At 43.2% G+C, this 22,653-nt stretch overlaps 1 protein-coding gene across 1 annotated transcript in view; it reads left to right on the top strand.

Annotated features, from left to right (window-relative positions):
- The first annotated feature begins 11,101 nt into the window (after positions 1 to 11,101).
- The window catches only part of ATP8A2 (ATPase phospholipid transporting 8A2), a 1,572,980-nt gene continuing 1,561,428 nt past the window's right edge, over positions 11,102 to 22,653 (top strand). Inside the window, exons 1-2 of the mRNA XM_030202396.1 lie at positions 11,102 to 11,142; positions 11,339 to 11,438. Coding sequence (XP_030058256.1) covers positions 11,102 to 11,142; positions 11,339 to 11,438 — 141 coding nt within the window. The remainder of the gene's footprint in view (positions 11,143 to 11,338; positions 11,439 to 22,653) is intronic.

The raw sequence follows: 22,653 nt of genomic DNA, 5'->3' as shown, positions 1-22,653 counted from the left end.
TACAGAGAATTCATTAAGTTTCTCCGACTCATCAGCTTCGAATACCATTTCCGGCACCAGTATCCCACCCAAATCTTCCTCAGTGAAGACCGAAGCAAAGAATTCATTTAATCTCTCCGCTATGGCTTTGTCTTCCCTGTTCGCCTCTTTTACTCCTCGGTCATCTAGCGGTCCAACCGATTCTTTTGTCGGCTTCCTGCTTTTAATATACCTAAAATTTTTTTTACTGTTTTTGTCTCCAACGCAATCTATTTTTTGAAGTTCCTCTTAGCCTTTCTTATCAGCTCTTTGCATTTGACTTGACATTCCTTATGCTGTTTCTTATTATTTTCAGTCGATTCCTTCTTCCATTTTCTGAAGGATTTTTTTTTAGCTCTAATAGCTTCTTTCACCTCACTTTTTTACCATGCTGGCTGTCGTTTGGTCTTCCGTCCTTCTTTTTTAATATGCGGCCCCAGCACCATTACCTCCCGCACCAGATCATGCGCTCCACTAAGGACTAGGTCTTGAATTTTTCCTTCTTTCGTCGGCTCCTGTACCAGCTGCTCCATAAAGCAGTCCTTGATTTCGTCAAGGAATTTTACCTCCCTAGCGTGCCCCGATGTTACATTTACCCAGTCAATATCGTGTTAATTGAAATCACCCATTATTATTGTGTTGCCCAGTTTGTTTGTGTCCCTAATTTCCTTTAACATTTCTACATCTGTCTATTCATCCTGGCTGGGCGGACGGTAGTACACTCCTATCACTATCTTTTCACCTTTACACATGGAATTTCAATCCACAGTGATTCCAAGAAGTGTTTTGTTTCCTGCAGAATTTTCAGTCTATGTGATTCAAGGCTGTTGTTAATATTCAGTGCTACCCCTCCACCAATTTGATCCACCCTATCACTACAATATAATTTGTACCCCAGTATGACAGTGTCCCACTGGTTATCCTCCTTCCACCAGGTCTCAGTTGGGACATAGTTGAGGTGATACAAAATGGTAAGGTCGCTGGATATTTTAATCCCCAAGTATTTCAAGTGGGAACGCACCCACTTAAAGGGAAAATTCTCTTTGGTTCTAACTAAATCCTCACCTATAATGTTAATAATATTAAGGGCTTCCATCTTTTCCAGATTAACTTTGGAGCCAGACACTGAGCTATTCCACTGCATTTCCTTCAAAAGATTTAGGAGAGACAGGTGCGGCATAAAGATTGATAAAATAATGTCAGCAAATAATTACATCTTGTGACTCTGTGACCCCACTACCCCCAAAATCAGCTGCCTCCCGAATCCTCTGAGCAAACGGCTCCATCACTAAACCAATAAAATCGGTGATAGAGGGCACTCTGACAACTACTCCGGCGCAATGCAAAACTATTTGTATATTTCCCATTGATCTTAATGCGGGCCTGTAGTTGGGTGTAAAGAGAGGTCAACTGGGAAGTAAACATTGGTCCCACTTCTACCTTCTGAAGCACTGCAAACATAAAATTCCAATGGACGCGGTCAAGCACTTTCTCAGCATCAACTGCAGTTAACATGCATGGTATCCTTTCTCTCTGGGCAACCCAAATTAACTGTAAGAACTTTTTAATATTATCCATTGTCTGCCTTCCAGGAATAAATTTCTCTTGATCAGTAGCAATCTATTTGCCAGGAGTTTAACAAGAATCTTCAAATCTACATTTATGAAAGAAATGGGTCTATAAGACCCACAACGTGTAGGATCCTAGCCAGGTTTGCATAAGATTGTGATGCCTGCGGTGTTCATTGCAGGTGGTAAATTTGGGTAGGTGGGCATATCATTAAACACCCTAGTTAAAACCGCCACTAGTTGGAATTGAAATATCTTGTAAAAAGCATTAGTAAACCCATCCAGGTCTGGAGATTTCACTTGTGGTAAGGTCTTAATAACAGATAATATTTCCTTGTACGTAACTGAAGCATCTAGCTATCTCAGATAGCTATCTCAGATATCCTCAGGTAAGGATCTTAACTGTACCCCCTGAAAGTATTGATTTATGCCTTTTTGTGTTATTACTGGATCTTTGGCATATAACTGGGTGTAGAATTCTAGAAACCAACCATAAATACAGTGGTGGAAATAAGTATTTGATCCCTTGCTGATTTTGTAAGTTTGCCCACTGACAAAGACATGAGCAGCCCATAATTGAAGGGTAGGTTATTGGTAACAGTGAGAGATAGCACATCACAAATTAAATCCGGAAAATCACATTGTGGAAAGTATATGAATTTATTTGCATTCTGCAGAGGGAAATAAGTATTTGATCCCCCACCAACCAGTAAGAGATCTGGCCCCTACAGACCAGGTAGATGCTCCAAATCAACTCGTTACCTGCATGACAGACAGCTGTCGGCAATGGTCACCTGTATGAAAGACACCTGTCCACAGACTCAGTGAATCAGTCAGACTCTAACCTCTACAAAATGGCCAAGAGCAAGGAGCTGTCTAAGGATGTCAGGGACAAGATCATACACCTGCACAAGGCTGGAATGGGCTACAAAACCATCAGTAAGACGCTGGGCGAGAAGGAGACAACTGTTGGTGCCATAGTAAGAAAATGGAAGAAGTACAAAATGACTGTCAATCGACAAAGATCTGGGGCTCCACGCAAAATCTCACCTCGTGGGGTATCCTTGATCATGAGGAAGGTTAGAAATCAGCCTACAACTACAAGGGGGGAACTTGTCAATGATCTCAAGGCAGCTGGGACCACTGTCACCACGAAAACCATTGGTAACACATTACGACATAACGGATTGCAATCCTGCAGTGCCCGCAAAGTCCCCCTGCTCCGGAAGGCACATGTGACGGCCCGTCTGAAGTTTGCCAGTGAACACCTGGATGATGCCGAGAGTGATTGGGAGAAGGTGCTGTGGTCAGATGAGACAAAAATTGAGCTCTTTGGCATGAACTCAACTCGCCGTGTTTGGAGGAAGAGAAATGCTGCCTATGACCCAAAGAACACCGTCCCCACTGTCAAGCATGGAGGTGGAAATGTTATGTTTTGGGGGTGTTTCTCTGCTAAGGACACAGGACTACTTCACCGCATCAATGGGAGAATGGATGGGGCCATGTACCGTACAATTCTGAGTGACAACCTCCTTCCCTCCGCCAGGGCCTTAAAAATGGGTCGTGGCTGGGTCTTCCAGCACGACAATGACCCAAAACATACAGCCAAGGCAACAAAGGAGTGGCTCAGGAAGAAGCACATTAGGGTCATGGAGTGGCCTAGCCAGTCACCAGACCTTAATCCCATTGAAAACTTATGGAGGGAGCTGAAGCTGCGAGTTGCCAAGCGACAGCCCAGAACTCTTAATGATTTAGAGATGATCTGCAAAGAGGAGTGGACCAAAATTCCTCCTGACATATGTGCAAACCTCATCATCAACTACAGAAGACGTCTGACCGCTGTGCTTGCCAACAAGGGTTTTGCCACCAAGTATTAGGTCTTGTTTGCCAGAGGGATTAAATACTTATTTCCCTCTGCAGAATGCAAATAAATTCATATACTTTCCACAATGTGATTTTCCGGATTTAATTTGTGATGTGCTATCTCTCACTGTTACCAATAACCTACCCTTCAATTATGGGCTGCTCATGTCTTTGTCAGTGGGCAAACTTACAAAATCAGCAAGGGATCAAATACTTATTTCCACCACTGTATCTTGTTCCTTAATAAGTAAATCCCCTTTAGCACTCCTAATTTTTATAATACTCAGATTCAGTTTTCTCCTTTTAATCTTATGGGCCAACAATCCCCACTTTATTACCATGCTCATAATGGTATTGTTGAAGCTGTCTAAGCTGGAATGCTACTGTCTCTAACTGCAGTTGATGTAATTCCCCCTATACCTGGTCAATATCTCTCCAAAGAGAGTGTAGGGCTTAGTGAAATAGCACATTCTAAAATCACCAATTGCTGATATAGTGCTTGCTCTTTAGCCTGCCTCTCTTTCCTTTTTAAAGGAGAGTTCAGTCCTTTAACATTAAGAATACCTATATTCACATTATTCTTAGCCATTGGGCCATCTGAATGGTGGCTTAATGAGTATACACCTAGTACCTATTCCCAAACAAATCATTCACCTCAAAAGTAAACAATCGCACATTCCCCCCTCCACTCCACTTCCCTCTTCCCTGCCTCCTTTGACACACTGTCCCAAAATTCGAGTGAACATGAGACACAGAACAAGTTGGTGAGGCAGTGTCCCCCAGCTCCTGGTCTGTAAATACAATTCCAGAAGATATACTGTCCTATCCCCTATGAATAACCTTGCAAAGTTTACATACATTTTTTGGATTGCAATAAACAGTATCCCCCCTCAACCCCCCCCCCCCCCCAATTGCAACACAGCATGGTGATCCATGTGACAATTTTAGCCATAGTGAGTGCTCCCAAGAGCAGCAAGATATATCAACAAAAAACACAAAGGAAACAACCAGAAATCCACAAACTGTGCCACAACGGAATGGAGCAAAACAGTTCACCGACCCAGATTGCCACTTCTTAATCTTGTGGCCATTCACTGCCCCTGTTGTTTCATTTGATGCATAATCCAACTCCCCATCAACCTGCTATTCCAGGGGCGACATTCCTCTTCCCGCCTCTATTGTGTGCTGCGGAAGAGCAGATTTCACGGTTACTTTCATTGCGAAGGCATTTGGCTCAATAGTCTCCCAGTATCAGGACAACCTTGGAGAGGTTGCTCAAGAGAGGAGATGTGGCATAAATTATAGGCAAATTACAAAAAATCAGGAAGATCAAATCCAACCAACCAAGTTAAACCTTAAACTCACTATAGTAAACTTGGGTTCAGAATAATTTATCTTTTATATATATATATATATATATATATATATATATGTATGCACTTTAAAAAAATGCTAAAGTGTTTTAAATTGTTTTAAATGTGCTCAGACCATACCGTTTACACCCATTATATCCCCAAGAGGAATATGTGGTGGTGTCACAATGGAACCATCATTGCACATATGATGTTCCACCTCCTAATATTTGTGTATGTACATACAGCTGCGCCCAAGTAGATCTTACTCACCAATGTATGCATATATCTATAATACATATGTATAAGTCATGGACTATTCACATTAAATATTGTTAGACTTGAGCTCAAACCTTTCTGATACATGGATAATAAAACATACAGTTCACCGTTTGTTTAAACCTAAAGGAGGAATATGTTAATTCATGACACCCTGATTTCTCTTCCCCCACATATCTTACACAAACCAACCCACAATGCGATATACACACATATTCACATAATTATTTCACTTCCCTTGGGGTATATTGTGCTCGTGCTTGTGCTTCATTAAAATCACATATCATTCATCCATTCCAATCTTGCCATCAAAATAACTGCTCCCTTTAACTCTGGCCGAGTTTCAAAAGTCTTCATCAGAAAGGGAAACTAAAAATAAAAACACACTCTTTTACAAACAACCCACACTTACAGGGTAAAGTACAGGGTAAAGTATACACTCAGGCCTGAAAATTGGTTTAAAAGATTAGTATTGTGAGTTATTTTGTTTTAATATATTGAGTTTGTTTGAAGCATTGTGAGTGTATACTTTACCCTGTAAGTGTGGGTTGTTTGTAAAAGAGTGTGTTTTTATTTTTAGTTTCCCTTTCTGATGAAGACTTTTGAAACTCGGCCAGAGTTAAAGGGAGCAGTTATTTTGATGGCAAGATTGGAATGGATGAATGATATGTGATTTTAATGAAGCACAAGCACGAGCACAATATACCCCAAGGGAAGTGAAATAATTATGTGAATATGTGTGTATATCGCATTGTGGGTTGGTTTGTGTAAGATATGTGGGGGAAGAGAAATCAGGGTGTCATGAATTAACATATTCCTCCTTTAGGTTTAAACAAACGGTGAACTGTATGTTTTATTATCCATGTATCAGAAAGGTTTGAGCTCAAGTCTAACAATATTTAATGTGAATAGTCCATGACTTATACATATGTATTATAGATATATGCATACATTGGTGAGTAAGATCTACTTGGGCGCAGCTGTATGTACATACACAAATATTAGGAGGTGGAACATCATATGTGCAATGATGGTTCCATTGTGACACCACCACATATTCCTCTTGGGGATATAATGGGTGTAAACGGTATGGTCTGAGCACATTTAAAACAATTTAAAACACTTTAGCATTTTTTTAAAGTGCATACATATATATATATATATATATATATATATATATATATATAAAAAGATAAATTATAAATTATAGGCAACCAAGCAGAGCTTCAGCCTTGGGCTGCCATCTCTGGAGCTGACGTCACTTCCTCCATGGCACATGGAATTTAATGTGGACAAGCGCAAAGTGATGCACATAGGACAAATATTCCCAACTACTGTAATCTGTTGGATTGGTCGTGAGCCCTTGAGCCCAGGCCGAGGCCCGCTGATAGCAGAGGCCAAGGCCTAGGGGAGACCGACCTCCCACTACACACCCCAGCTATCCAACACCCCTAGCCTACCCACCTCAGGAAGAAAGGGAAATAGGCATTCAAGCGGGCCTCATGGCCGAACTGGAACCGATACACTCAGACCCACTTGTACAGGCCTCATGGCCGAACTGGAACTGATCCACACCCAGGGAGGGGAGAAAGAAACACAGGAGTCTCCAAGGGACCCAAGGTGCCAGCCGCACACTGAACACCAGCCACAGGGCGCAGGAAAAACCAACCACGGATGCTCCATAGACCCAGGACAGAACCCCCCCCCCCCCCCCAGACTACAAGGAAGGACACCAAAGGAACCAGAATGGGGCCACACACCCCCAGGGGACTAGCGCAGGAAAGGAAAACTAATACAGGAAGCACCCTGTAACCACAGGAGGATACGGAGAAAACAGCTAGAAGACCGAGCTGCCACAAGAACACCGCAGCCAGGAACCCCCCAGGACACAAGGGAAAATGAACTAACTAAAAGCCACAAAAGCCAGAGACAGGTACAGGAAACAAAAGGTAAACTAGCCCTCAAACCAGAGGCCAGAGGCAGAGATACAAAGGGATGAAGAAAATCCCCTGTCTAAAACACACAGAAGACAGAGGCAGAGACACAGTACACAAGGGGTTAAACTTACTGAACCAGAGGTCAGAGGCAGGAACACAGAGGAGGAAGATAACTGAATAAACAACCTGAGGGAAGGCCTGCAGACCAGCAGCCTGCGGAGTCGGCAGAACGGGGCAAAGCCCCCACTGAACAAACAAAGTAGCTGGCTTCCCACAGAGAACTGCAAGCAACGAGGGACAGCCCCAGCTGGAGGCAAGTGAACTAATTACTCACACACACGCTGACAGAAACGAACCCAGAAAAAGGAAACTAAACAGCAAGCTGAATTCAGACACAGACACACACACGCTGCCACGAGATATCCCAAACAAAGGGAAAGTAACAGAAAGCCCTGAAGGGGGAACACAGATTCAAAACCAGAGCACAGAACAATGTTCTGACAGAGAACTGCAAAGGCTTTAGCCACAAAGAAATGTAACGCCAAAGCAGGGGAAGCAGGAACATGTAGATTTAAGTACTACCCACTTTCGTCAGCTCAAACCCTGACAGCCAATCAGGAATGAAGTCCACACCCCTCCCCTGCCAGACCTGCAGAATCATAACAACACAAGTACAAATTACTAGTTTCTGAGTAATGAGTCACCACCCAAGAAAAAGATCTTGTAGTCATTGTGGATGCTACATTGAAATTTTCAGTCCAGAGTAGAGAGTTGCACGGGGACAGAAATCCTACCCATCCCCGCCCGACCCTGCTGGAATCTTACCCGTCCCCACCCATCCCCACTGGAATCTTACCCATCCCCACCCATCCCCGCAAAAATTTAAACCATCCCAACCCGTCCCCACCCGTCCCCGCAAGAATTTAACCCATCCCCACCCATCCCCGTAAGAATTTAATAATACATAAAAGAAAGTTCCAGTCAGCTCCCTTTCTGGATTTGAGCCACAGCACTGTAGGCAAGGAAGGAATGGAAGTTGGAACTTGGAACACTCTGGTGCGCACATGTAAGATTTGTCTCTGATTCACTGGCAGTGTGTGCTGAGAGGCCGCCACATGCACGCGCCAGTAGGTCAGGTGACATCTGATTCTCGTGCCTGTGTCAGAGCTGAGGTCTGTGCACCAGCCTGGGAGCAAAGAGGATTAATAGTAACATAGTAAGTGACAGCAAATAGACCTGAACGGTCCATCCACTCTGCCCAATAGTCACACTCATGATCAATTCATTATTAAATCAACGAGTGTGATATTATATACTTGATTATGGTCTTTCTTTCGTGTTTCTGGAATAAAGACCACAGAAGTCTATCTGGCCCCAACCTTATGTTCCAACTGCTGGAGTTGCCATCGAAGCCCACTCCAGCCTATTCATGTTCTCATTTGTGGGACACAGACCGTAAAAGTCTGTCTAGCACTGTCCTCATGTTCCAGCCACTGAAGTTGCTGTCTAAGCCCTTTCCAGCCCATCCTACACCAGATTGCCATGTATGAGACACAGAACATACAAGTCTGCCAGGTATCAGCTCTAGTTCATCACAGCCAGAGTCGCCATCTAAGTGTCACTTGACATATCCACACACATGCAGCCATTTAAGGTTAGCTTTTATATAACTTCCATTTTCTAATTAGAGATCCTCTGTGTTCATCCCACGCCTTTTTGAATTCCGTCATCATTTGTGACTCTACCACCTCCTTAATGGAAGACTTTCCACATTTATGCTGTTAAAGCAAGGAAGAAGAGGAGGAGGAGACAGCACTCAAATAAATTGGTATTCGGTAGATGAGAGGCAGGTGCAGGTGCAGCTTACACTTCCACGGGAAGCCCACAGAACTGGTTCCATCCCCGCGGGAACCCCGCAGGAACTGCCTCCGTCCCTGCGGGAACCCCGCAGAACTGCTTCCATCCCCGCGGGAACCCCGCAGGAACTGCCTCCGTCCCCGCGGGAATCCCGCGGGTTCCGCGGGATTCCCACGGGGACGGAAGCCGTGCAGCTCTCTAGTCCAGAGTGCTGTAGCTGCTAAAGACAATAAGACGGACAAACGGGTTATTTCATATTCTCTGAGGACAAGCAGGCTGCTTGTTCTCACTGATGGGTGACGTCCATGGCAGCCCCGAGACTGGAATCTTCCTAGCAACAAAAGTTTGCTAGAGCCTTCGATTGCGCGCGGGCGCCCGTACTGCGCATTCGCGGCCATCAGCTTCCCACCAGTCGTGCGAGAGCCCCGTCAGTTTTTTTCTTTCAGTGGTAGGGAGCGGTTGTTTTGGCCGTCTCTCTCTGTGTGCCCCTGAGAAAGAGCCTTCATTTAGCCGCGAGTTTTTGCAATTTTTTTCTTCATTTTTTTTTCTTAGCCTGTATTCAAAAAAAAAAAAAAAAAAGGTTCCCTTATCTTTCTTTTAGTGTTGGACCCTCTTTAAGTTTTCTTTCGCCGTTGTCTGCGCGTTCGTGTTTCTCCTTTTTAGTGCCTTTTTTCTTGGCACCATCGTGAATTTTGACTTCGCTGCCGCTATTTTTCCGTCCATGACATCGAGGATTGCCAGCGGGTTTAAGAAATGCGGTCGGTGCAGCCGGGACAAGCCCCTTCAGACTGTCCGCCCAAATGTTTGTTTCTTTTGATCCCAACAGAAGGGGAGTCGCAGTCGGGAAATGCACCATCTCTAATTGGCTAGCAGATTGCATTTCCTTCACTTATACCCAAGCTGGGCTGAATCTTGAGGGTCATGTCACGGTTCATAGTGTCCATGGCAGCGTCGATGGCCCACTTGAAGTCAGCCTCCATTGAAGAGATTTGCAAGGCCACAACGTGGTCTTCAATCCACAGATTCACATCTCACTACTGCCTTCAGCAGGATACCCAACACAACAGTCGGTTTCGGCAGTCGGTGCTGGAGAATCTGTTCAGGGTTTAGAATCCAACTCCACCCCCCTAGGCCCATTTTTATTCTGTTCCAGGCTGCACTCTCAGTTAGATGTTCTGGTTTTAGGTCAATCTCAGTTATGTCCTTGCCGTTGCAAGGCCCAATTTACCTTCTTTGTTGTTTTGAGTGAGCCTGAGTGCTAGGGATACCCCATCAGTGAGAATAAGCAGCCTGCTTGTCTTCAGTGAAAGCGAAGATACATACCTGTAGCAGGTGCTCTTTGAGGACAGCAGGCTGATTGTTCTCACAAACCCTCCCACCTCCCCTTTGGAGTTGTTCTTCTCCTTGTTATTGCTTTTTGATATAACTGAGGCAGGACTTTCACGCGATGGGCGGGAAGATGGCTGCGCATTCGCGGTGCGCGCGCCCCGCGCGCTCAAAGGCTTTAGCAAACTTTTTTGTTGCTATGGAAGATTTCCGTTCTAGGGCAGACGTGGACGCCGACCCATCAGTGAGAACAATCAGTCTGCTATCCTCGGAGAACACCTGCTACATGTATGTATCTTCGCTTTATTCATATAACTTATAGACTATTATAAGTTATGCATGTATCTCCAGCATTTAGGTGCGATCATCTTCACGTATGCCTAACAGCATATGTACATATATACCTGGTTAAACTAGCATTCTATAAAGGAAAGTAAGTGCCCTCTATGCCTGTTGCTGTCTGCACTCAAGTAGGACAATTTTCTAAAAGTTCATTTCCATGGGTAAGGCACTGTTTTTACCTGTGAAAATAGAAAATTATTATCTATGAAGAACATTTTAAAACTTCCTATACTGCTGCAAAGTGTGTTGGTATTTTTTTACTTGTGGCCTTTGCTCCAGTTTCCAAAGTGAAAGTAAGTAATTATTTCATTTTGAAAATTGCATATGAAAAATGTACTTACAGACAGTTGTACCTCGCTTATCTCTGGGTACTCTTTCTGACCAAAACAATTTGCATACTTTTGACCATAGAAATGGTACTGCAATCCATGCCCTAATCAATTCTTGGAAATTCCTCTGCTAACTTTGTGGAACAACACACATGCTTTTTTGTGCACACAGAGTGGGCAGTTCTAAATTTTCACATTTCCCTGGGCAAAGTGCTATTTTACACACAGGAATGACTTTTGAAAATTGCCCTCACAATATTTCTTACTTCTGGTATACATTATACAAGTCATGATATAATAATAAGTAACAAGTGGCAGTTCTATGCATGAAATCTGCGCAAACAGGGTTCATTGTTACTAATTCACTTGAATGTATTGTTTCTACTTGCTTTGTCACTGTATTACATATTAGAAACTTGTTTCACTGATTGCAGCCATTAACCAAAACCACTTTTCTTAACCCATAGCACAGCCAAGTACAGTGTGTTAACATTCCTACCTCGATTTCTATATGAGCAGATACGAAGGGCTGCCAATGCTTTCTTCCTCTTTATTGCCTTATTGCAGGTAAAGATTTCATTAAAGTTCATTCATATATATATATATATGTTCTTTCACAAAAGTATTATTTAATTTTGGAGATCCTTACTTTTGTAGCTGGGATCCTCCTGTTGAGTATCTCAGAATGTGCTTATACTTTGTCATGCTGTTGTTTTAAAATGATGATAATATGAGTGTTGGGTCAGGGTCAAACTTTGTTTGATATACTGTCTATAAAAATGATATCTAAGTGGTTTACATCTGTACAAAATAATGAGGGATATACAGGTAAAATTATCTGAAATAAAAACAGGATAGAAAACAAAGTAGAGGTATAGGACCTAACAAAACAGGAAGGACAAAAGGAAAGCTTACAATTCTTACAAGAGGAACCGGAGGTAAGGGACATTACATATAAGGAACTTGGAATCTAGATTCCAGCAGAGGCTCATTATGCTGGGATAGACTTCAAGTTTGTAAAAAGACAACTCTGATGTAAAGTAAAGGGGGAGACTGTTCTAAAGAGTTGGTGCTAAGACGCTGAAACTGGAGTCCTGGGTCACATCCAGAAAGAATTGACAAAAGTGGGGATGACAAGCAGATTTGGGTGAGAAGATTGCAGTTCATTGCAGAGAGTAAGGGATAAGAAAGGTAGCAACAAAGAAAGGTTGACCTGAATTTTGAATCTGGTGACTAACCAGCTTATAATCGAAAGAGAAAAACGCCTATATTGCGACCCATATCGGGAGATGGGCGTCTTTCTCCCGTGGGCTCCCAAATTGGTATAATCGAAAGCTGATTTTGGGCGTTTCCAACTGCAATCCGTCGCGGAAACGGGTAAAGTTGACGGGGGCGTGTTGGAGGCGTGTTGGAGGCGTGTTGGAGGCAGAACTGGGGCGTGGTTATCGGCCGAGGAGAGATGGGTGTCTTTAGCTGATAATCGAAAAAAAAGGCGTTTTTACCGCGATTTTGGGTCACTTTTTTTGGACCCTTTTTTTTTCAACAGGTCCCAAAAAAGTGCCCCAACTGACCAGATGACCACTGGAGGGAATCGGGGATGACCTCCCCGGACACCCCCAGTGGTCACTAACCCCCTCCCACCAAAAAAACCCCACTTTACAAACTTTTTTTCCAGCCTCTATGCCAGCCTCAAATGCCGTACCCACCTCCATGACAGCAGTGGCTCTCGGGTAAGTGTGACACCTTTTCTGTTAAGGGCACTGCAGAGTCACATCAGCAATGCATTGTGGTGGGTGTAGGGTATTGGGCTCCGTGATTCCACTAGCTTGTGCCAGCTCTGACCTACTGCTCATCTCAGTACCAGGGAGACTTGTTGCCAGTGGGGCACAACCTCTGATCTGCAGTTAACTGTGAGTAAGCGTGCTTATTCCAATAAAGGACATTTTTGGAGAGATTAGTTTTCAGGTGTCAACTGGTGTGCCAATGTTATATAGCAGCAACAAGTCCTTGAGGCCTGCGTGTATGCAGGTCCCTGGAGCACTTTTAGTGGGTACCGCAGTGCACTTCAGGCAGGCGGACCCAGGCCCATCCCCCCCCTACCTGTAACACTTGTGCTGGTAAATGGGAGGTCTGCAAAACCCACTGTACCCACATGTAGGTGCCCCCTTCACCCCTAAGAGCTATGGTAGTGTTGTACATTTGTGGGTAGTGGGTTTTGGGGGAGGGGGTTGGGGGCTCAGCACCCGTGGTAAGGGAGCTATGCATGTGGGATTGTTGTCTGAAGTCCTTCGCACTGACCTCTAGGGTGCCCAGTTGGTGTCCTGGCATGTCAGGGGGGCGAGTGTACTACGAATCGTGGCCCCTCCCATGACCAAATGGCTTGGATTAGGACGTTTTTAGTTTCCATTATCGCTAAAAAAAAACAAACGCCCAGCTGAAAAACGTCCATTTTTTCGAAAATACGGTCTGTCCCGCCTCTTCACATACCCATTTTCGGACATAGACGCCCATGGAGATAGGCGTTCGCGTTCGATTATGCTCCTCCACGTGCTAAGAACTTAAATGGAATTTTATAGACCGCTGAAAGCCAGTGTTCAGTACAGAGAAGTGGTGAGACATGATCACATTTTTGATGGTTGTAGAGGAGTTTCATGGCCGTATTTTTAAAATTTATTTTATTTAAAAAAAAAAAAAGAAACAAAAGTACAAGATAAACCTTTCCCAAAACCCCTCCTCACAATAGCATCAAATAGTGCACTGTGACTCTTCAGTATGCAGCAAACAAAGCAATTAAGAGAACTACTCAAAGCTTTCCATCCAACCCCTCCCAAACCATCCCTTAACAGACTCCCCCACCCAAGTGCCCCCCCAACCCACACTGAACCAAATATTAATGGATGATGGAAACTGAGGCCATCCAAAGCCAAATTGTGACAGAAGAACCATTCAGCAACAAAGTCACTCAGGAATTCCCAGCTGTATGCTTATGCCAGCCTATATATGCCTCCCAGATTTTATGGAACCGAGATAACTAATTGCAGTGAGGGCTATGAATTTAGACATCAAGTAAACATAGTTCACCTTGAGCTGTACCTGAAGAAGACCAGGGAGATCTTGCCACTACCAAGCTGAAGCTAACACCAGACGACCAGCAGTATAAAGTTGATGTACCAGTCCGCATTGATACACTCGCAACTCCGGGGGCCAGTATTAAGAAGTCAGCTGGCTATTGGCTTGCAGAGTCTGACACCCAAGAGCTCAGAAAACCAACTAGAGATCTGCTCCCAAAAAACCTGGGCCTTACAGCAGGACCACCAGATATGCAAAAAGGTCCCCTGGTCTCCACAGCTATGCCAGCACAAGTCTGAACCCTTCCCATATATGGATTTCAGTCGCACTGGCATAAAGTACTATTGATACAGCATCTTATATCCATTCTCCACAAAAATGTTGGCAATTGAAAGTTGAAGAAGATTTTGATAAATCCTTTCCCATTCCTTAGCCAATTACTGCACTCCCAAGATACCCTCCCACTGTTGGGTGTATTTCGGCGGTGGAGGAGTCTAGTCCAATAAAGCTATATAAAATCTAGAGATACTTCCACGCCTACTACTCCCATTCATAGCATTCTTCCCCACCTACTATTCCCATTCATAGCATGCTCAAGAGGGGTAGAAGCTAAGAGTAAATCCCCATGAGTTCACCTGCCAATAAGGGACAACATTTCTGTGCCCCAAACCAAACTCTTCCACCAGATCCGGAAACTCTACCAGTTCCCCTCACCCCCTCCATCAATTGACCCAGGGTACTAAGGCCCCAATCCTCCCACAGGGTATAGATACGATCTAGATGCCCTGGCGAAAAGCCTTCTGTGTAGCAAATGGGTGTCACCAAAAAAATATCACCTACCGGGCAGTAACTTAAGTTGGGCCCTATGCCAAAGTTGAGAGTATGTTGCAGGATGGAATTGACAGTGCGCAACAAGGAGCTCAAGGTCTGAATGGGGAGCCATAGCAAAACCCTCAAGGGGGTGTCCCAAATAAAAACTATTTCAGACATACACAACTTTTGCCTACATCACGTTGTTAATTAACCAAATATTTAAGCTTGGCAGCTTGATAGTAAAAATAAAAGTTGGGGACCACCATATCAACTCTTTCTTGAGGCTGGAACAGAATGCGGCACTGCACCTGAGAAGTCTTTTGTTTACAAATATATTGAAAAACCCATTTATGGATCCTGGGAAAGAACTGATCGGGAAGTGGGATAGGCAAAGCAGCAAACAAATATAATAATTTAGGCAACAACACCATCTTGACTGCATGGACTTTACCCAAACAAGATAAATGGAGGCGGTGCCAGCTATCCAAGGGCCAGATGCACTAAACAAGCCCTTAACGAGTAAGTAGTAAACCCTGGCATGCACTAAACACTTTTTTCAGACGACGGTAGCAGCTAACGAAAACGGAGTGCAGATGAGCAAATCGTGTAGAAACCCTATTGTAATGAGATGCACTAACCTTTTCCGATTGCCTTAATGCTGGAAAACGTTGGAAAATCTAACGAGAGGTCTGTACCTCTTGTTGGGGCTGCGCGGGATTGGAAAATTTATTAAAATGTAAAAAAAAAATCGGGGGGGGGGGGCAAAAACGGCCAAGTGCTCGTCAGGAGCGTCCTTTATGGACGTTCTTCACTATATATATAAAAAAAAAAAAAAAAATCAAACAGGCTCCGATGCTGTTTTGATAAATGTTCAATAAAGACTTCATACAACTTAAAAAAGTGGAAAAAAATCCAAGTGCTCGTCCTTTTTTTTTTTTTAACAAAATTATTAGTGGGATTTGAACCCGCCACCTCTGGATTACAAGACACTCGGCTACAACTTTACTTGCTTGGATGTCCCTCCCTTACTTCCAGGTCTCTCAGCTAAGTGAAGCACGGCCAAAAAGACGTTTTTATTATTCTGGGGTTGAATGATGTCCAAAAAAGAGCCAGCAGCATCGGAGCCTGTTTGATTTTTTAAAAATAAAGCTTCACTTAAAAAAAAAAAAGGTACATTTTGGGCGGCCTCCCCGCCCCCCCCCCCAATAATAAAAACGTCCTTTTCGACTGAGAGACCTGGAAGTAAGGGAGGGACATCCAAGCAAATAGAGTTGTAGCCAAGCGGTTAGAGCACCAGTCATGTAATGCAGAGGTGGCGGGTTCAAACCCCACTAATAGTTTTGTTAAAAAGGAAGAGCACTTGGATTTTTTTTCCACTTTTTTAAGCTGTATGAAGTCTTCATTGAACACTTATCAAAACAGCATAACAAAATACAGCACTCCAGAACAAGTAAGTAATAGCAAAACTGATCAGCTCCAGGTCTCTCTCAGCCAATCCCAGCGCGTTTAGCTGTTACCAGTATCAGCCAAACGCGCTGTGATTGGCTGAGAGAGACCTAGAGGAGGGACGGGCAAAAAGTTTTGATTTGTGTCCTCTCACGTCCCGATTTTCTGGGCTGGAAGGCTCCTCCGTATCGTCAGGCTAGTTTTTATTCTCTTGCCTCTGAACTGTACATTAGCTTGTAGCCTGTAAAAAGAACATCTTTTTAGAGGGAGTTTTTTTTATAGTGAAGGATGTCGATTGGCTGACTGTTTAACGATGGAATAGAGAATGCAAGTGAGCTACAACGAGCAGCTCATTTGCATTCCTATTCCTTGATGCATGCCTGTTCCTTACCGATTTGCTAAGGGAATCGGTAAGGGAAGGGCTCTAATGATTGATTAGTGCATCTAGCACCAAGTTCTCCCTTAGCAGACAAGAATAGCCATACTGGGTCAGACCAATGATCCATCTAGTCCAGTATCCTACTTCCAACAGTGGACAATCCAGGTCACAAGTAAGTGGCAGAAACCCAATTAGTAGCAACATTCCATGCTACCAATGCCAGGACAAGCAGTTGCTTCCCCCATGTCCATCTCAATAACAGACTATGGACTTTTCCTCCAGGAACTTGGCCAAAACTTTTTAAAACCCATATATTCTAAGCGCTGTTACCACATCCTCTGGCAGCAAGTTCCAGAACTTAACTATTGTTTGAGTGAAAAAATATTTCCTCCTATTTGTTTTAAAAGTATTTTTATGCAGTTTCATTGAATGTTCCTTGGTCTTTATTTTATTTATTTATTTATTTAGTTGCATTTGTATCCCACATTTTCCCACCTATTTGCGGGCTCAGTGTGGCTTACAATACATTGTAAATAATGGAAATACAGTTTGTTACATTACGATTATGGTTACATTGTGAATAAGGAAGACAGAGTTATATCGGTCACTTTTGGGGCGTAGAAACTATAGGATATGTCGTTGGGGAATTACTACGGTGGTCGAATAGTAGCAAGAGAGTGATGGGTAGAGAGTTTTTATCTGTTTGTAGATTGTTGAGTGGGAGAGAGTACGGGGAAGTGGAGTACGTGAGGTAATGTCTTGAGGCATTATTATGATGTATATGGGATTTATATGTTTTAATCCTTGCGGTATGTTTTTTCAAAGAGATAGGTCTTTAATCGTTTGTGGAAGTCTGTCAACTCATAGACCGCTCTCAGGCCGCGTGGCAGTGCGTTCCAAAGTTGCGTGCTCTTGTAGGTGAAGGTTGATGCATGTAGTGCTTTATACTTTATGCCTTTGCATTTTGGGAAGTGGAGGTTGAGGAAGGTTCTGGATGATTTTTTGGCATTTCTGGGTGGCAAGTCTACCAAGTCAGACATATATGCAGGGGCTTCACCGTGAATGATTTTGTGCACTAACGTGCATACTTTAAAGGTGACACGTTCCCTGAGTGGGAGCCAGTGTAGTTTCTCACGTAATGGTGCTGCGCTTTCGTATTTTGGTTTTCCGAAGATGAGTCTGGCTGCTGTATTCTGGGCTGTCTGAAGTTTTCTCTTTATTTGTTCTTTGCAGCCTGCGTATAATGAGTTGCAGTAATCCAGATGGCTTAGTACGAGTGATTGTACTAGGTTGCGGAAGACAGATCTTGGAAAGAATGGTTTTATTCTTTTCAGCTTCCACATGCAGAAGAACATCTTTTTTGTTGTGTTGTTCGCGTGAGTCTCAAGTGTAAGGTGGCGGTCGATTGTGACTCCAAGGATTTTTAAATTTTCAGAAATTGGCAAGTTTAGTTTAGGTGTGTTGATGGTGGTAAATTTTGTTGTGTTGTATTGGGAGGTTAGTATGAGGCATTGAGTTTTTTCTGCGTTCAATTTCAGTCGGAATGCATCTGCCCAAGTGTTCATGATGTGTAGACTTTGGTTGATTTTGTTGGAGATTTCGTTGATGTTATGTTTAAAAGGAATATATATCGTTACATCATCGGCATATATGTAAGGGTTAAGGTTATGGTTTGATAGAAGTTTTGCTAGTGGGGTCATCAGTAGGTTGAAAATTGTTGGTGAAAGGGGAGATCCTTGCGGTACTCCGCACTCAGGTGTCCATGCAGCAGATGTGGTTGAATTTGATGTGACTTGGTATGAACGTGAGGTTAAGAACCCCTTGAACCAATTTAGGACATTGCCTCTGATGCCGAAATATTCAAGAATGTGTAATAGAATTCCGTGGTCAACCATGTCAAAGGCACTTGACATGTCAAATTGTAGGAGGAGTATATTAGAGCCTGTTGCGATCCGTTGCTTAAATTTGGTCAGTAGGGTAGTTAGTACTGTCTCTGTGCTGTGATTTGAACGGAATCCTGATTGGGCGTCATGCAGTATTGAGAACTTGTCGAGATAACTTGTGAGTTGTTTGGTTACCACTCCTTCTGTTATTTTGGTTATTAGTGGTATGGATGCAACTGGTCTGTAGTTAGTTATTTCACTAGCGTTTTTCTTTGTATCTTTGGGTATTGGGGTGAGTAAGATTTTTCCTTTTTCCTTTGGGAAAAGTCCGTTTTGTAGCATGAAATTCAGGTGGTTCGTTAAGTCTAGTATGAATTGTTGAGGAGCTGATTTCATGAGGTTGCTTGGGCAGATGTCTAGTTTGCATTGGGATTTGGCGAATCTATTAAGCGTTTTATACTTTTTGAAAGAGTGAATATTGATTCACTTGTACCCGTTCTACACCACTCAGGATTTTATAGACTTCAATCATATCCCCCCTCAGCTGTCTCTTTTCCAAGCTGAAGAGCTCTAACATCTTAGCCTTTCCTGAATTTCATCCCCTTTATCGTTTTGGTCGCTCTTCTTTGAGCCTTTTCTAATTCCGCTTTATCTTTTTTGAGATACGGCAACCAGAATTAAATGCAATACTCAAGATGAGGTGGCACCATGGAGCGATACAGAGGCATTATAATATTCTTGGTCTTATTTTGCATCCCTTTCCTAATAATTCCTAGCATCCTGTTTGTTTTTTTGGCTGCTGCTATACACACCTAGGTACAGAGAAGGGCGACAAAAATGATAATGGGGATGGGACAACTTCCCTATGAGGAAACACTAAAGTGGCTAGGGCTCTTCAGCTTGGAGAAGAGACGGTTGAGGGGAGATATGATAGAGGTCTATAAAATGAGTGGAATGGAACATGTAGTCGTGAATCGCTTGTTTACTTTTTCCATAAATAGTAGGACTATGGGGCATGCATTGAATCTACAAAGTAGTTAAATTTAAAACAAAATCGAAGAAATATTTTTTCACTCAACGTATAATTAAACTCTGCAATTTGTGCCAGAAAATGTGGGAAAAACACTGCGGGGTTTAACCAAGGTTTGGATAGTGTATGTTATGTTAACTGCTGTTACCACATCCCCTTGTAATGAGTTCCAGTGCTTAACTATTCTGTCACGGTGGTGACTGTTTCCTTGCCTGTGCTCACCTCGCCCTCTGGTGGCCTGAACCGGTGGCTGCTATGAACTGTCACACATTCCAGACTTCAGCCTAGTCCGGTCCGGATCTTCCAGGCTGCCAGACTTGCTTTTCTTGTTTGTGCCTGAACAGCACCCGTAGCTGCCTTATGATTCCTTCAGCTGCTGATGGGCTTTATTAGCCACCTGGAAACTTCTTTGTTTGCCTTTGCATCGTCTAAGTTCCCTGGTTTGTGGGTGTGCTCTGTGCACTTCTGCCTAGTCCAGTTCTAGTCTGAGTTTCTTGCCTGGTTCTAGTTTGTGTGTAGTTAACTTTGGTTTTATTGCTTAGTTCCTAGTCTTGTTTCTGGTCTGCATTTCCTTGTCTTGTGTCTGTGTTCCTTTTTAGTGGCTGCTTGGCAGCTTTCAGTCCTGACTGTCACCTGTCTGTGTTTCTGTCTTAGTGGCTGCCTGGCAGCTTTTAGTCCTGACTCTGTTGTGTGTTTCCTGTTGGTATCCAGTTCCTGCCCTGTCCTGTAAGTCCTGCTGGCCGCCTGCACCCAGGGGCTCAACTCCTGGGAAACGGCGGTCAAGCACAGGTGAAGTCTAGCTGTTCCTGCTCTGCCTGTCCCAGCTTGTTTGCCTCTGCTGCAACTCCAGTCTGGGGTTCCAGTCCTGTTCTGCCTTGCCTCTGGTTTGGGGGTGGTTTTGCCTGCCGCTCCACGGCAGTGGTCCAAGGGCTCACAAACCCTGTGCTTCCGTGAGAAGCTTGACATATTCATTTAGTGAAAAATATTTTCTCCTATTCATTTTAAAAGTATTATGATGTAACTTCATTGAATGTCCCCTAGTGTTAGTACTTTTTGAAAGAATAATCAATCAGTTCACAATTACCTGTTTTATACCACTCAGGATTTTGTAGACCTCTATCGTAGTCCCCTCAGCCATCTGTTTTTCAAGCCCTAACCTCTTAAGCCTTTCCTCATAAGAGAGAAATTCCATCGCCTTAATAATTTATTTTTTATTATACTTTATTCAAATTTACATTTATGCAATCCAACATTAATAAAGATTCCAGAAAAAAAAGAAATAATAGGAAAATCAATTCAACTTGGTAAATTATCTAACATTATATAGTCCACAATAGGTTGATCCAAGATCTAGGAAATAAATCTATAAACTAAATGAAAAAAGCAAATTGAACAGAGAGAGGTGGGAAATCGCAGCCAGGCAAATGCCTAATACAATACCTATTACAGCATTATTCTTTAGAGGAAATAAATTCTTGTAACTTTCCTGGGTCAAAAAATATGTAAGATATAGAGTTCAAAGAAACAAAACATTTGCAAGGAAACCTCAACTGAAAGGTTCCTCCAATTCGGAGAACTCTTTCTTTTAATAACAAAAACGCTTTCCTTCTTCTCTGAGTGTCTTTAGAAAAATCTGGAAAAATCTGTATTTTTGAGCCAAGAAAGGGGGAGTTCATGTGGCGAAAGTAAAGTCTCAATATATTGTTATGATCAGGTTGTAGGGCAAATGTAACCAACAGCGTAGTTCTCTCAGTTATGACCTCCATAGAGTTTTCCAAAAAGTCTATTAGATTCATACCAGATTGAGGATTTTCAGGAAAATCACCAGAAATATATTGTGCTCTGGTGATACGTGGAAATCCCTCGGAGGGGACACCCAATACCTCTTTAACGTACTTTCTAAGCATTTCCAGTGCCGGAATGAGCGGAGATTTGGGGAAATTGAGAAAACGTAAATTGTTAATCCTAATCTGGTTTTCAAGAAATTCTATTTTACGTTTCTGGAGATTACAATCTTTCATCAACATTTCCGTTGAGGATTTCACTGCTTTAAGATCTGTATCAAAGGCATCCATCTTAGTTGTTTGCTCTGTTACTTTAAGAGTCATAGCCATCTGATCTTGCTTTACCTCTGCCACATCTCCCCGTAAAATACCTGAAATTTGCTATACGTTGGAGTTTAGGCGTTGTATCGCTTCCTAAAGAACTTCTATTGTGATAGCTGAAGGTCGTATCAATTTTCCAGTAGTCACAGAGGGCTCGCTCAGATTCCTTTCAGATGACATACTCTTCTGAGCTGGTGTTCCTTCTGGCGTTGATGAAGCGGCGGGGTCTCCACATGCAGCCGCAGGGGACCGACTTCTGGATTCTACGCTCTACTCTCTCGCTGCAACGTCTCTCCCTCCTGGCCTTGGAGGTAGGGCTATCTGGGGAGGACTCAATGATATTCCCTCTGCGCTTTGGTCTATAGAATCATCCGGACCACCCGAAGCAAGATCTCCAGCTCCCGGCATTAACAATCCCAGTTCTACCAGAGTCATCTGCCGCAACGGAGTAGGTTCCACCGTGCCTGTGGAGGTAGGCATGCTGGGTTTTCCTTTTCGCTTCCCCATTATGGGTCGCGTAACTCTGTGCACAAACTTCAATGGGAGACGGAGAGAGCTAACCGCACATCCGTTCACATCAGTGCCATCTTGGATCAGAGATCCCCTTAATAATTTTGGTTGCCCTTCTTTGAACCTTTTCTAATTCCGCTATATCTTTTTTGAGATACAGAGACCAGAATTGCACGTAATACTCAAAGTGAGGTGAGGAGTCATACAGAGGCATTATAGTATTCTTTGTCTTATTTTCTATCCCTTTCTTAATAATTCCTAGCATTCTGCTTGCTTTTATGGCTGCCACCACATGCTGGGTGGAAGATTTCAACATATTGTCCATGACACCTAGATCTTTTTCTTGGGTGCTGACTCCTAAGCTGGAACCTAACTATTCAAGGATACCTCACACTGAACCATGGCTCTTGTGTGACTGTCGGCTTCTCCCACCCCATTCTAGTTTAAAAGCTGATCTGTCTTCTTTTTAAATGTTAGCGCCAGCAGACTAATTCCATCCCAGTTAAAGTGTAATCCATCCTTTTTTGAATTGTCTGTCTCTTTCCCA

The sequence above is a fragment of the Microcaecilia unicolor genome, chromosome 4 (genome assembly GCF_901765095.1).
Source record: "Microcaecilia unicolor chromosome 4, aMicUni1.1, whole genome shotgun sequence".
Lineage (NCBI taxonomy): Eukaryota > Metazoa > Chordata > Amphibia > Gymnophiona > Siphonopidae > Microcaecilia > Microcaecilia unicolor.
Note: the sequence above shows the minus strand (reverse complement) of the source record. Positions and strands in the feature narration are given on the sequence as shown.